General features: G+C 44.7%; 1 protein-coding gene across 3 annotated transcripts in view; it reads left to right on the top strand.

The window, feature by feature from the left end:
• DRD3 (dopamine receptor D3) overlaps window positions 1-13,915 on the top strand; it is a 51,847-nt gene that overhangs the window by 20,207 nt on the left and 17,725 nt on the right. For all 3 annotated transcript variants that reach the window (XM_007985759.3, XM_073009615.1, XM_073009616.1), the window contains one exon: window positions 11,543-11,685. In XM_007985759.3, the coding sequence (XP_007983950.1) occupies window positions 11,543-11,685 (143 nt within the window). The remainder of the gene's footprint in view (window positions 1-11,542; window positions 11,686-13,915) is intronic.

Here is a 13,915-nt window from a genome sequence, read left to right as displayed (position 1 = left end):
CGGTCTTGTAGAAGAGTTTGGGGTGATGATAATGAAGCAAACCAGCTGCAGTCCTCTACTGCTGTAAATAATGTATTCCTGAAAATGTGCACTAAATGTCTAGAAATTATACAAAAGACTTAGATATTAGAGCTAAAAATATTGTAAAATCCCCAACTCTTCACTTTTTAAAACAGCTTTATGCAAATATAACTCACATACCACACAATTCATCCACTCAAAGTGTGTAATTCGATATTATATTGTTATGTTTACAGATTTATGCAATCATATTCCTATAATTTTTTTTTCAGAGATGAGGTCTTGCTATGTTGTCCAGGCTGGCCTCAAACTCCTGGACTCAAGCGATCCTCCCACCTTAGCCTCCCAAGTAACCAGGATTACTGGCACACACTACTGCACCTGGACCCCTCTTTTTATTTTTATTTTATTTTATTTTATTTTATTTTATTTTATTTTTTGAGATAGAGTTTCACTTTTGTTCCCCAGGCTGGAGTGCAGTGGTGCGATCTCAGCTCACTGCAACCTCCACCTCCCGGGTCCAAGTGATTCTTCTGCCTCAGCCTCCCGAATAGCTGGGATTACAGGCATGCGCCACCATGCCTGGCTAATTTTGTATTTTTAGTAGAGATGGGGTTTCTCCATGTTGGTCAGGCTGGTCTTGAACTCCCGACCTCAGGTGATCCGCCCACCTCAAACTTCCAAAGTGCTGGGATTACAGGTGTGAGCCACTGTGTCTGGCCTACCCCTCTCTTTTTAAACACACTCTTTAATGGTATTATTTTCAGCATTGTGGACATGTTCTTTAGCTTTCCTCTTGGTTGGCTAGCCAACCAAGTCATATAAATAAAAAATAATCCAGTTAGCTGATTGGTTTGCAGGATCACCAGAGGAAAGGGTGTTCATATTCATTTTTTGGTTATTTTTCAAAATTCCCATTTCAGCATGTAAAAGGAAATGTGAGGCTGTTGCTATAGAGGGCACAACACTGGGCCAATTGAGGGGGCCTGTGCTATGACCTCTAGAAAAGGCAGGCTGGAGATGCCACAACATAGTGACAGAGAAAGCATTATGAAGGTTCCAGGATGACTGAATCAGACTGTGGGAATGTGAAAGGGCTTTATGGAAAAGAGGATCATGCTTTGGAGCATGAGAAGGATATGGGGCAACCTGGGAAGAGATGAAATTGAAAAGGGGGATTGAGGCCTGGTGTGGTGGCTTACTCCTATAATCCCAGCAATTTGGGAGGCCGAAGCAGATGGCTCATTTGAGGTCAGGAGTTCGAGACCAGCCTGGTCAACATGATGAAAACCCATCTCTACTAAAAATGCAAAAATTAGCCGGACATGGTGGTAGGTGTCTGTAATTCCAGCTACTCAGGAGGCAGAGGCTGGAGAATCGCTTGAACCTAGGAGGTGGAGTTTGCAGTGAGTTGAGACTGTACCACCACACTCCAGCCTGGGCAACAGAGTGAGACTCTGACTCAAAACAACAAGAAAGAAAAGGAAGGAAGGAAGGAAGGAAAGAAGGAAGGGAGGGAGGGAGGGAGGGAGGGAGGGAGGGAGGGAGGGAAAGAAAGAAAGAAAGAAAGAAAGAAAGAAAGAAAGAAAGAAAGAAAGAAAGAGAGAGAGAAAGAAAAAAGAAAGAAAGAAAGAAAGAAAGAAAGAAAGAAAGAAAGAAAGAAAGAAAGAAAGAAAGAAAGAAAGAAAGGAAGGAAGGAAGGAAGGAAGGAGGGAGGGAAAAAAAGAGAGAGAGAGAGAGAGAAAGAAAGAAAAGAAAGAGAGAGAAAGAGAGAGAGAAAGAAGGAAAGAAGAAAGAGGAGAAGGAAAGAAAAGAAAAGAAGGAAGGAAGGAAGGAAAGAAGGAAGGAAGGAAGGAAGGAAGGAAGGAAGGAAGGAAGGAAGGAAGGAAGGAAGGAAGGAAAGAAAGAAAGAAAGAGAAAGAAAGAAAGAAAGAAAGAGAAAGAAAGAAAGAAAGAAAGAAAGAAAGAAAGAAAGAAAGAAAGAAAGAAAGAAAGAAAGAAAGAAAGAAAGAAAGAGAAAGTCAAGCAAGTCATATTGTGGAAAACACTGAATGCCAGGCAGTGGAGGTAATTCTAACTTTTATGCAATAGGCCAAGGAGGCACTGAGGAATTTTGAGTGGGGGAATGGCCACTGGGGCTTTAATTCTGAGGGAATAATTTTGATAGTGCTATGAAGGACCAGTTAGAAAGTGCAGCAGAACTTCGGGTAAGGGATCATAGGATCCTAAAATAAGTAGGAGGCAACCAGAAAGGAAAAGTAGGGGAAATTTTGGAAAAAAAAAAAAAAAAAGGCAAAAGTAGGGTCTATAAATAAGAACCTCTTGAATATGAAAGATTAGGAAGAGAAAGGAGTCAAACAAAACACAAGATTCCAGGAGAAAGATGCGTCAAGAAGAGATCACCATGTCAAGATGCTTTGGTGCTTTAATGGTTTAATTTTTAACATCTGGCACAATAGGAACAAGTGGACTAGCCAGGAAGTAATGTGATCTGGAACTCAGGAGAGAAAGCAGGGAAGTAGTTGGAGATTTAGGGAGGTTAGTACAAAGCTTAAGATTATTAACTTGGAGTCAAATAAACATGAATTCTAATCCTGGCATGGCCCCCTACTAGTGGTGTGGCTTTGGCAAATTCCTTAAATACTCTAAGAAGTTGGAAATTGAAGATAATAACAGCACCAAAGAATTGTGAAGATGAAATGAGTTAATGTGTGTCAAAGCTTAGCACAATGTGATAAATTCTCAATAAATGGCAGATCTTATTTGGGGTCACCTATTGGAGCTATGAGGTGGATGGATGATATTATTGGGAGAAGGAGAAGGGGCAGAAGGGGAAGTGGGAGAGAGAGAACTCAGAGGAGGAAAGGGAGGAGGCTTTTGACTTGCAGGAGGAGGCTTTCAGAAAGGACATGAGAGAACGGGAGAGGGTTCGCTTTGTGAGGAGGGAGAACTGTGTAAAGAGAGTCCCCTCAGCCCTCCTAGTTCCTGAGCCTCCTCTCTTCCCTCTTGAGAACGTGCCTATACTCTCCATCCACACATATTCACGTGCACTTAGGGCTGTGGGTGAGGTTGTGCAGGTTGTGCCCTGCACAAGGGTGTAGGAATGAAATTCAGCCATCACTCCCTTTTCCAAGCCTAGAGTTGGCCAGAAGAGGGTGCCTTTCTACAATTTGCCAGCCAGGAGAGGGTGCCTTTCTCTAATTTGCACAAGAGCACCATTTTGCTGGCAGCAGCCATGCTTAACGCACACTTCTAGTTCTTACCACTTAAAACGCAACCAACAAGAGTAACTTTGAGTTGGCTTCTGTCCCATATAGGAAAACTCTGAGAATACACAACACCTACCTACCTGAAGGAACCAGCCATGTCTTAGATCCCAAGCGAAAAGGAAACTCCCTTCTTGGCTCATATTTCTATATGGGCCAATGAATTCTCACCGAACCTCAAAATGGAGCCCCCTCCTATTCTAGAAATGAAAACAGGCCTTGGAAAAGCTGGGTTCATTATTCTTCACAGCAGTTTGCAGTACATAGCATTACATTCTGTTCATGTGATGACAAATAGCTGGTCAATTCATTAAAAATGCAGTCATTCACGCAGACCTTTGGTCTTCACACAATGCCAGTCACCAATCTGACAAACTTAACCAAATGGATTCACTATTTTTTGGTCATGAAGCCCTGGTCTATAATAACGCTGTGGAAAGAGATAGGAAAGAAAAGGAAATGATAAAAGGGTTTTTGAAAGCAAGTAATACTATTGTCATTAGATTCGTAGGCATAGCTCTGATGCTTGGATTAATGCTGCCTTTTCTTTTTTAAAAAGCAGAGTGGGAAGTCCTCTGAGCACAAGCCCCCACTCCTTTAGCTCCCTGCCTCCCCAGGGAGCCAGCCCCCCTCCCATCACATCCTGGGTCCAAACTAACTCAGGGAGAGGGCTGAGAATGTGTCAGAAGAGGAGGACACGACCAAGTGGTGAGAATCAGAGTCCTCCGAGAGGAGCCCAGGAATAATGCAGCCAAATTCATTCACCAGGGAGTTCTTTAAGTGGCTCTCAAATGGCACCCATCACACAGGCAAGCCTCCGCGTCTTTGCAGCGAGCACAATAGGTACCAGATGAGTCACAGGCACCTTGGATTTTTAGTTTGCATCTAAATAAGCACTTTATATTTGCAAAAGGCTTTCCAGTCATTTGCAAAAAGCTTTCTCCTTCAACAACTCCAGGAGGGGAGTCCACAGAACTAAAGATTTATTGAGCCCCCTGTCTGACCAAATAAAAGGTGGTGAAAAGCAGCCCTCACAGAACTCTGGGGCTCATTAAACCCAGGCAGGGAGTTAGAGTCGGACCTTCCCACCCAGGCTGGCCTCTTTCCTCCTGGACTGCTAGCTTCCTAAAGAGCAACCCTTCTCAGTACACACACACATATACACACACACACACGCACACACATACATCTCCCACCCCGGGACAGGGCTCTGAGATAGAAATCAAATTCTGCAAGGTACTGAGACCTTCAGTAAGTGACAAGCCATATAGATCCCGCTCACAGAACCGGAAGTCAGAAGGGACATCACGGTTATCTCATTTGAGCAGAAATGCTAAATGCTTCCATGAAGTCCCGCAGCCTCTTAGCACAGGTATGGAACTAGAAATGGAATCTCCTGACTTTCCACCAGCACTCTATTACAACAAGTGACACCTTCATTGGTGAAGGTGAGGCTGGGGCACCAAGGCAAGGGCCTCTGGCCACGCTGGCAGCTCACCTTTATAGGTACAATTTTCTTGGACTAAATGAGGCACATTTCCTATGCCTTCAATGGCCTGGCTACCTCTGTGCTAATGCTAACTTACATGAGTCTGGAAGCAACAACAATAAAAATAGTTACCATTTGTTTAGCATGTACTATGTGCCAGACACTAAGAGCTCTTCATTCATTATTGCTAACTCTCATGACAACCCAGAGAGTGATGTATTAGCCTCATTTTATAAATAAAGGTGCTGAGACTAGAATGGGTAGGTGAGCTTGCTGAGATCACACAACTGGCTGGTGCAAGAGTAAGGGTTCAGGCTGCCTCTGTCTATTACAGCACACTCCCTTACTCAGAGATGCTGAGCTGTGAGTCTGGCTCTGGGTTCCCTAGCTATAGAGTCACACTGCCTGGCTAAAAATCCAGGCTCTACAGTTTAACAGCAATGTGACCTTGGGCAAGTCAATTAACCTGTCAGAGCCTCAGTTCCCTTATCCGTTTAGTGGAAATAATAACAACTACCTTAAAGGGTGGTTAGGAGGATTCAATGAACTAATATTTGTAAAGCACTTCAAATAGTGCCTGTCACATAGAAAGTATTACGTACTTTTTTGGTGGATAAACAAATTTAAAGTTCCCTGATATCAGGAGGAAGGTGAAGACAACCACAAACTCACTGATATTAACAACCACTGATCCCTTGAGCTAGCACAATAATAATGACAACAATAACAATATTAATACTGTCTTTTAAATGTTTAGTATTAATCACTAGGCACTGTGGTTTTAAAAAAAACATGTTTACAGAGAAAATATCATTCAATATTCATTACAGCCTTTTCGGGCAGAAATTATTATCCCCATTGTACAGATGAGAGAAAACTGACTCTTAGAAAAAACAAACCACTGGCCCATGGTCACACAGTTCAGTGGTAGAGCTGGGATTCAGAGCTGATGAGTCCGCTTCTCATGCCCGCGGATTTAATCACCATGCACACTGCCAGTGCTGGAGTCAGCGGAGTCATCCACATCAGAAACGGCCCAGGGAGCTAAGACCTCAGACACAAGGGGAGGGGCCCTGGCTCAGGGTCTGCAGAGGCGGCACGCACAGTGCGAGGCTGGCAGGTCCGGGCCCGGGAGTACCGCCGCGAGCGCAGCGGCCAGATGTTCAGAGGCGGCCCTGGGCCAAGCCTCTGTCTCCCGGCCAAGCCCAGCCCAGCCCTCCGGGTGCTTTGGCGCGGCCCTCGCCCGCCGTCGGTCACGTGCAGTCGCTCCCAGAGGAAGTCAGAGGCTAAGCGGTTGGCCTGGGTGGGAATGCAGGGTCCCTGCAGGGCTCCAGGAACCAGGGCGCCGGGCTTTCCCTCTCTGCCTCCCCACAGAGCCTGGAGAGCCCCCAGGTGAGCAGTGAACTTCTCACCCCAGCCGTGCTGGCAGAGTTCTTGCTGCATTATAGTGCCCTCCGATGGCCAATTCCGGTACAGCCTCGCTGTCGCAGTCGGCCTTATGACAAGCAGGGACCTCATTTATTCTAACAGTTTAATCATGTTTTAAAAAGAGCAAGAAAAAAATTAATGTGACAGTGTTAAATTGTAGTCTTGTCTCTTATTTCTTTTCCAAGTGAACAAAAATCTTTGTCATAGAAATTTTCCGTAACACAGACTTTCTCAAAACCTGTCTAATCATAAGATGCACTTGCTTGCTAAAAATACACATTTCTGTTCTCACTGATACGTGGGAGCTAAGCTATGAGGATGCAAAGGCATAAGAATGATGTAACGGACTTTGGGGACTTGGGGGAGAATCCCCAAGGAGGAGATTCAAGAGAGGACTTGCATCAGATGGAGGGGAGCGTGGCGAGGGATAAAAGACTCCAAATACGATACAGTGTATACTGCTTGGGTGATGGGTGCACCAGGATCTCACGAATCACCATAAAGAACTTACTCGCATAACCAAATACTACCTGTACCCCAATAACTTATCGAAAAATAAAGTAATTTTTAAAAAGAAGAAACAAAAATGCACATTTCTTGGTTCCACCTCAGAAGTACTAAATCAAAATCTCCAGAAACTAAGCCTGATATTCTGGTGGTGGTGGTGGTGTTATTGTTGTTTTGAGACGGAGTGTCGCTCTGTCGCCCAGGCTGGAGTGCAGTGGCACAGTCTCGGCTCACTGCAAGCTCTGCCTCCCAGGTTCACGCCATTCTCCTGCCTCAGCTTCTCGAGTAGCTGGGACTACAGGCGCCCGGCACCACACCCGGTTATTTTTTGTATCTTTGGTAGAGACGGGGTTTCACTGCGTTAGCCAGGATGGTCTCGATCTGCCGACCCCGTGATCTGCCTGCCTCTGCCTCCAAACGTGCTGGGATTACAGGCCTGAGCCACCGCGCCTAGCCGATATTCTGCATTTTAACAGGATCCCCAGGCAATTAACAGAATCAAGCTGATTGAGGAAACTCAACTGTGGGCCATGCACTGCTCTGCAAGCACTAACCACCCTTGCCATGCTGACTTCGCTGAGGAAGCCCCTGTCCCCCACAAGAACTCAGAGAGCTGTTGATGCCCTTGAGAGGGAGGAGGGCACTCAGGAGAAACACACCTCAGAGGTGGGGGACTTGGCTCTGCCACAATTTGCTGCAGAACCTTGGGTTCATAATTGACATCCTTGTGTCTCTGCTTCCTCCTTTATGGGACAGAGCCAAGGTTTCCTACACTTGCTGGCTCACTTCATTAATGGAGCCTCCAGGGAGTTGCTGAACGTTCTAGCATATTTAGGAAAGTATAAGACTAGGTGGTCTGCTGAAGCCAGCTTATCATGGCTAGCAAGAGGGGATTGGCAAAATTTTAGAAACCTTTTTAGTCAGTTATTAAAGCTTTGGTGGTAGCTTAAAATCGGCCATGGTGGGACTATTTACACCACAGAAATTGGCAAGTATTACAAATTAGGGCTTTTTGTAAACTACAGAGCCTATTGTTAGCCATTTACCAGCACACCACTGAATACACAGAAGGGTCAGGCTCTTTTACATCAAAGGACATTATGCAACTGGAAGGCCTGGAGAAAGCGAGTTACAGCAACAGGACTCAAGGCTCAGCCCCTCCTCCAAGGTTCCTCATAGTTACCGCTAACAGCGAGGTCCTTGTAGACATATTGGACTGGAAGCCCAGCAGAGTCTAAAGCCCTGAGGGGAGTCAGAGGCCTAGAGAAACACCAGCTGCTACTTGACCTGCTCTTGTATACACCAAGGAGAGGATTCAAGAGAGGACTTGCATCAGATGAAGGGAACTAGGTTGTTGTAGCCTCCCAAGGAGCGGGTAGCAGGATTTTAATATGACCTTATCAAATTTTTCCCTTTTGAGAAAGAGGCCACCTTTGTCATACATCATGGTGTCAAGGCCAAGTCCTGCACAGTTTACCTTCATCTCAGAACTCACAGCTGACTGTCATCTGCCCTTTTGGGAATACAAATCTTATCACTCTACAACAAGTCGCACAAGAGGCAGATTCGGGCAGTGCTGGCGCATAGGAGCAGGGGAAACACACAGGAGGTGCATCAGGAAGCCTTGCCCAATCCCTTCTAGCCCAGCATGTGTCCTTCTTTCCTTAATCCCAGGCCTTGAGGTGCACAACAAGGGTTAAGGAGGCTCCAGGTTCCCTGGAAACTGACAAGACAAAAAATGTTAAGCCATAGGTAGATCCAGTTTATACCTTAGATCCCTGAGCCTGGCCAGGATTAGAAGGGAAGGAAGCCTTCCCCTCTTACAGGAAAGGAGGCCTTCATGACCCATGAGGCAGTCAGTTAACAGTTTCTTATTACTTTCTTTATACAAGGACCTTTGGAGAATGTCAAGGTTGTAACAAGATTTGATCCTGAAGTAACTTAAATTATATGGGGCTCTCTCTCTCCAGCCACAAGGCAAATTCAGTCATGAGGCAAGACAGCTGCATGCAGCAGGGCATTGTAATTGATTTGCATAGAGGTGCTAAGAGTTCATAGTTAGTTAGAAGTCTCTGTGTAGGATGGAAAGAACCGGGAAGCTTGCTGGAGAGTTCATCTGAGATTAATGGACGGCAAGATTGAGTCGGCCAGGGAGGGAGAAGGAATGATTAATTGAACAAAGACACCAGTCTCTGACTATTGAAGAGTACTCATCACGAGACCAGTTGGGCTGGAGCTGTGAGTGTCAGGGATCAGTGGGAGGTCAGATTGGCAACGTAAGCTGAGGTCATGTTGGAGAAGGCTGAGCTCGGTTTATGGGTGAAAGAGGAGCCATCAACAGTGTATTCATTTTCTATTGCTGTGGAACAAATTATCACGTATTTAGAGGCTTGAACTTGTACCCATTTTTATCTTGCAGAGTATGTGAGTCAGAACCCTGTACACAGTGTAGGTAGATTCTCTTCTCAGGATCTCGCAGGGCTGAACTCAAGGTGTAGACTGGGTTGTGTTCTCATCTGGAGCCTGAGGTCCTCATCCACACTCATTCAGGTTGTTAGGAGTATTCAGTTCCTTGCAGTTGCAGGACCGAGGTCCCTACTTTCTAGCTGGCTGTCAACCTGTGCTGTTCTCAGCTCCTGTAAACCTTTTGCCATCTCCTTCAAAAATGACCCTCTCCAAAACATAGCAGTTTGCTCCTTCAAGGCCAAGAGGATAATTTCTCAGTCCCCTTTAAGGGCTCACCTAATTAGGTCAGGCTCACTCAAGATAATCTCCCTTTTGATTATCTCAACCTCAACTGATCAGTAATCTAATCACAGGAGTGATATTACATTATAATCACAGGTTCAGCCTACACTCAACGGAGGGGACTATACAAGGCAGAAATCTTGGGGCCATCCTAGAGTACTGCCTGTCTCAGATAAGTGTCAGCTGGGGAGATAGGCAGACATGATGAAATTTATTTTTGGAACCTGGCAGCAGGAGACCAACGAGGAGGCTGTAGCCATCATAGAAATCAGGTAGCAGGAAAGGGATAGGTGGATAAATAAATGGGGAAGATATCTCAATGGATAAATTTACAGGATCTGGAATGTTCCTCCCCCGTCTGACCTCATGGCTGGCTCCCTGTTGTACCACTCACTTCCCTGCCCACTCTGTGTTAGTTTTACCTCCTCCCTGGTTCTCTAACACATCACCCAGCGTATTTCTTTCATGGTACTCTTCATTTTATATTAACATATTTGTTTCCTCTTTTATTGTTCATTCACTCCACTTAGTGCTAAGCTCAAAGAGAACAGGGACAATGTGCCTTTTGCAGACCTCTGAATATCTGGAATGGGGCCTGGCATATAGTTGGGACTCAATAAATATTGAATAAAGTTTAAATAAATAAGTGACCAAGGCTGAGCACGGGGTCTCATGCCTATAATCCTAGCACTTTGGGAGGCCGAGGCGGGTGGATTGCCTGAGCTCAGGAGTTCGAAACCAGCCTGGGCAACATGGTAAAACCCCATCTCTGCTAAAATACAAAACATTAGCCAGGCATGGTGGCATGCGCCTGTAGTCCCAGCTATTCGGGAGGCTGAGGCAGGAGAATTGCTTGAACCTGGGAGCCAGAGGTTGCAGTGAGCTGAGATCGCACCACTGCACTCCAGCCTGGGTGACAGAATGAGATTCCATCTCTAAATAAATAAATAAATAAGCAAGCAAATTATATGAAAGGGTCCAGGGAGAGTCAAAAGGTCTGAGTACTAGGTCTGGGTGTCTTGAAGAAAGGCAGAAAGTGCAACCAGATTGAGAGGTGTGGGGAGTTGGGGAGATCTGTTTTAGACATCTTGAGTTTGAGATGACTGTGGAACAGTTGTCCAGCTAAGTCCTACGGGCAGCTGGAAATGCTGGTGAAGAATTGTCACACACACAAAAAAACACAACAATGTCCAATAACAGTAAGAAACTGGACTTTCGTTATGTAAAAGAATGAAAACTGGATTTTAAAATAAGCCTCCATTGGACATTTCTCATTTCCATTTTTAAAACATCTACTACTTGGAGGAGCTGTCACAATGAAGGCTATAATTTATATTAGGATACAAGCAGGGGGTAAACATCCTCTTTAGGTATGTTCTTTCATTGTCTGAAAACCTGCAGGAGACGGTAAAGGTACACAGACCAGCACCCAGAGTGCTCAGAGTGAAGAGTGTGTGACGGTAAGGCCGGTCATGCTGGGCGATCAGGCAGAACCAGTAAAGAAGCTCTCCAGCAATCCAGTGGTGCTGTGTTAACCTTTTTATTCTTCCCTTTTTCTGTTCATCTCCCTCAATAAGTTTTTCATTTATCTTATCTCAACCCTTCTGCTATTTTTGACCTTTCTGCTTTTCTTCTTCCTCTAACTAAATTGTATTTCTCATGCCATATGTATCAACCTGATTATTTCTCTACTAACTTCTTTCATCTGGTCTTTTGAAAAGATCCCCTCACTGGACTTGGTGGCTCACGTCTGTAATCCCAACACTTTGGGAGGCTGAGGCCAGAGAGTTGCTTGAGCCCCAGATTTTGAGACCAGCCTGGGCAACAAAGTAAGAACCCATCTCTACAAAAAAATAACATAATTAGGCAGGCTGGTGGCACAGGCATATAATCCTAGATACTTGGGAAGCTGAGGTAGGAGGATCTGATCCCAGGAGTTGAACTGCAGTGAACAGTGATCATGCCACTACACTTCAGCCTGGGTGACAGAGTGAGACCCTGTCTCCAAAAACAATAGCAACAAAGAAAGAAAAGTATCCCATTCCATCTCACCATGCCTATCCCCTCTCCCTTGCTTTTTCAGGTACACCGCAGTGGTCATGCCCGTTCACTACCAGCATGGCACGGGACAGAGCTCCTGTCGGCGCGTGACCCTCATGATCACGGCCGTCTGGGTACTGGCCTTTGCTGTGTCCTGCCCTCTTCTGTTTGGCTTTAATACCACAGGTAACGATGATGGCTTCACTTCTAGCATCCATGTGACTCACAGCACACCTGAATGACTGGCTGTGAGTTGTGCTCAGCCCTGAAATTTCTGACCCCTGGTCAGTGTACTTTGCAATTAAATGAGAATGCCACAGAATGCAAAGCTTTGGCCTTTGTGGGTTATGAATAAAATATAAAGCAAAACCTCATCAATTATTGGCACGGGGGTAAAGTTCTGCCCCAATTAATGAAAAGTCTGGCTCATCTTTATTTTGAAAGAAATGTCATTGTATTCATTTGCAGAAATGTACCAGTTTAAAAAACCAAGATATATATTAATAATTCAGGCAAGGTTTGCTAATAAAAAGATAACAATTCATAACAGACCTACAATGCAAATAACACATTATAAAAGTCTTATAGCAGGATATATACTTCTAACTTTTTACTCAATAAGAATAATTTCCAATTCTTCAGAACTAACCAGTATAGATTCCCAAATTGCTGGAGAGTGGTATTTCCTTCTGGGCCAGGCACGGTGGCTCACACCTGTAATCCCAGCATTTTGGGAGGCCGAGGTGGGTGGATCACAAGGTCAGGAGATCAAGACCATCCTGGCTAACACGGTAAAAACCTGTCTCTACTAAAAATACAAAAAATTAGCCAGGCGTTGTGGCGGGCGCCTGTAGTCCCAGCTACTCGGGAGGCTGAGGCAGGAGAATGGCGTGAACCCGGCAGGCAGAGCTTGCAGTGAGCCGAGATTGCGCAACTGCAGTCCAGCCTGGGGGACAACAAGACTCCATCTAAAAAAAAAAAAAAAAAAAAAAAAAAAAAATTCTGGGTATGATGGTTGGCACATGATACATCTACTGGATGGATGGATGGATGGATGGATGGATGGATGGATGCATGGATGGACAATGTATATATCTGAAATGCTCAAGATTTTAAGCATGACACCAATACCTCAGATGAATCAGTGCCTTCTGTGTTTGTACCATGTCCATCTTTTAGCCTCAGTAATTTTTTTCTTTTTTCTTTTTTTTTTTTTTGAGACCAAGTCTCGTTCTGTTGTCCAGGCTGGAGTGCAATGGCACGATCTCGGCTCATTGCAACATCCACCTGCTGGATTCAAGCAATTCTCCTGCCTCAGCCTCCCAAGTAGCTGAGATTACAGGAACCCACCACCATGCCCTACTAATTTTTGTATTTTTAATAGAAATGGGGTTTTACTGTGTTGGCCAGGCTGGTCTCAAACTCCTGACCTCAAGTGATCAGCCCACCTCGGCCTCCCAAAGTGCTGAGATTACAAGCGTGAGCCACCGCACTCGGCCAGCGTCAGTAATTTATTTATTTATTTATTTATTTATTTATTTATTTATTTATTTATTTTTGAGACGGAGTCTCGCTCTGTCACCCGGGCTGGAGTGCAGTGGCCAGATCTCAGCTCACTGCAAGCTCCGCCTCCCGGGTTCACGCCATTCTCCTGCCTCAGCCTCCTGAGTAGCTGGGACTACAGGCGCCCGCCACCTCGCCCGGCTAGTTTTTGTATTTTTTAGTAGAGACGGGGTTTCACCGTGTTAGCCAGGATGGTCTCGATCTCCTGACCTCATGATCCGCCCGTCTCGGCCTCCCAAAGTGCTGGGATTACAGGCTTGAGCCACCGTGCCCGGCCAATAATTTAATGTGTCAAATGAAAGGTATTAACACACACAATATCGTGATGGGTATTGACAATATACACTGAGTGCTGAGGGAAAACTGCTTGATAAGTGTTCCAGTGGTCATCTGGATTTCTCATTTTGTCCATTTGAATTGATTCATTCAATGCCTATATTCCAGGTTTGTAAATTTCTAGTATATATGTATAGCCACATAGCCATGTGCTTGTGTGTATGCAGATATTATATGTAACATATTACATATAAATATGGGCAAATTCTAGCTTTAAGTAATCTTCCAAGTGTCATTTGCTGGACAATGATTTAGAAGTCAAAATATATTTTGGAAAATAGGTATAGGCTCTGGAGCAAGTAAAATCTAAGTCCAAACTCCAATCAAAGTCCAGACTTACTAGCTGTCTCTCCTTAAACAAGTTACTTAACTTCTCTGAGTTCCTCATTGGTAAACGTGGGATAAAATTACAGTGGAGCATACACTTGAGCGAATTAAAATATGTGAACTTGATCTATGTATTTAGTTAAGACATTTTTAATATTTGTTTTTATATATATGACCCCCTACAAATAAG

This window comes from Chlorocebus sabaeus, chromosome 22 (assembly GCF_047675955.1).
Source record: "Chlorocebus sabaeus isolate Y175 chromosome 22, mChlSab1.0.hap1, whole genome shotgun sequence".
Classification (NCBI taxonomy): Eukaryota; Metazoa; Chordata; class Mammalia; order Primates; family Cercopithecidae; genus Chlorocebus; species Chlorocebus sabaeus.
The sequence above is the reverse complement of the archived record's forward strand: the minus strand, read 5'-3'. Positions and strand labels throughout refer to the sequence as shown.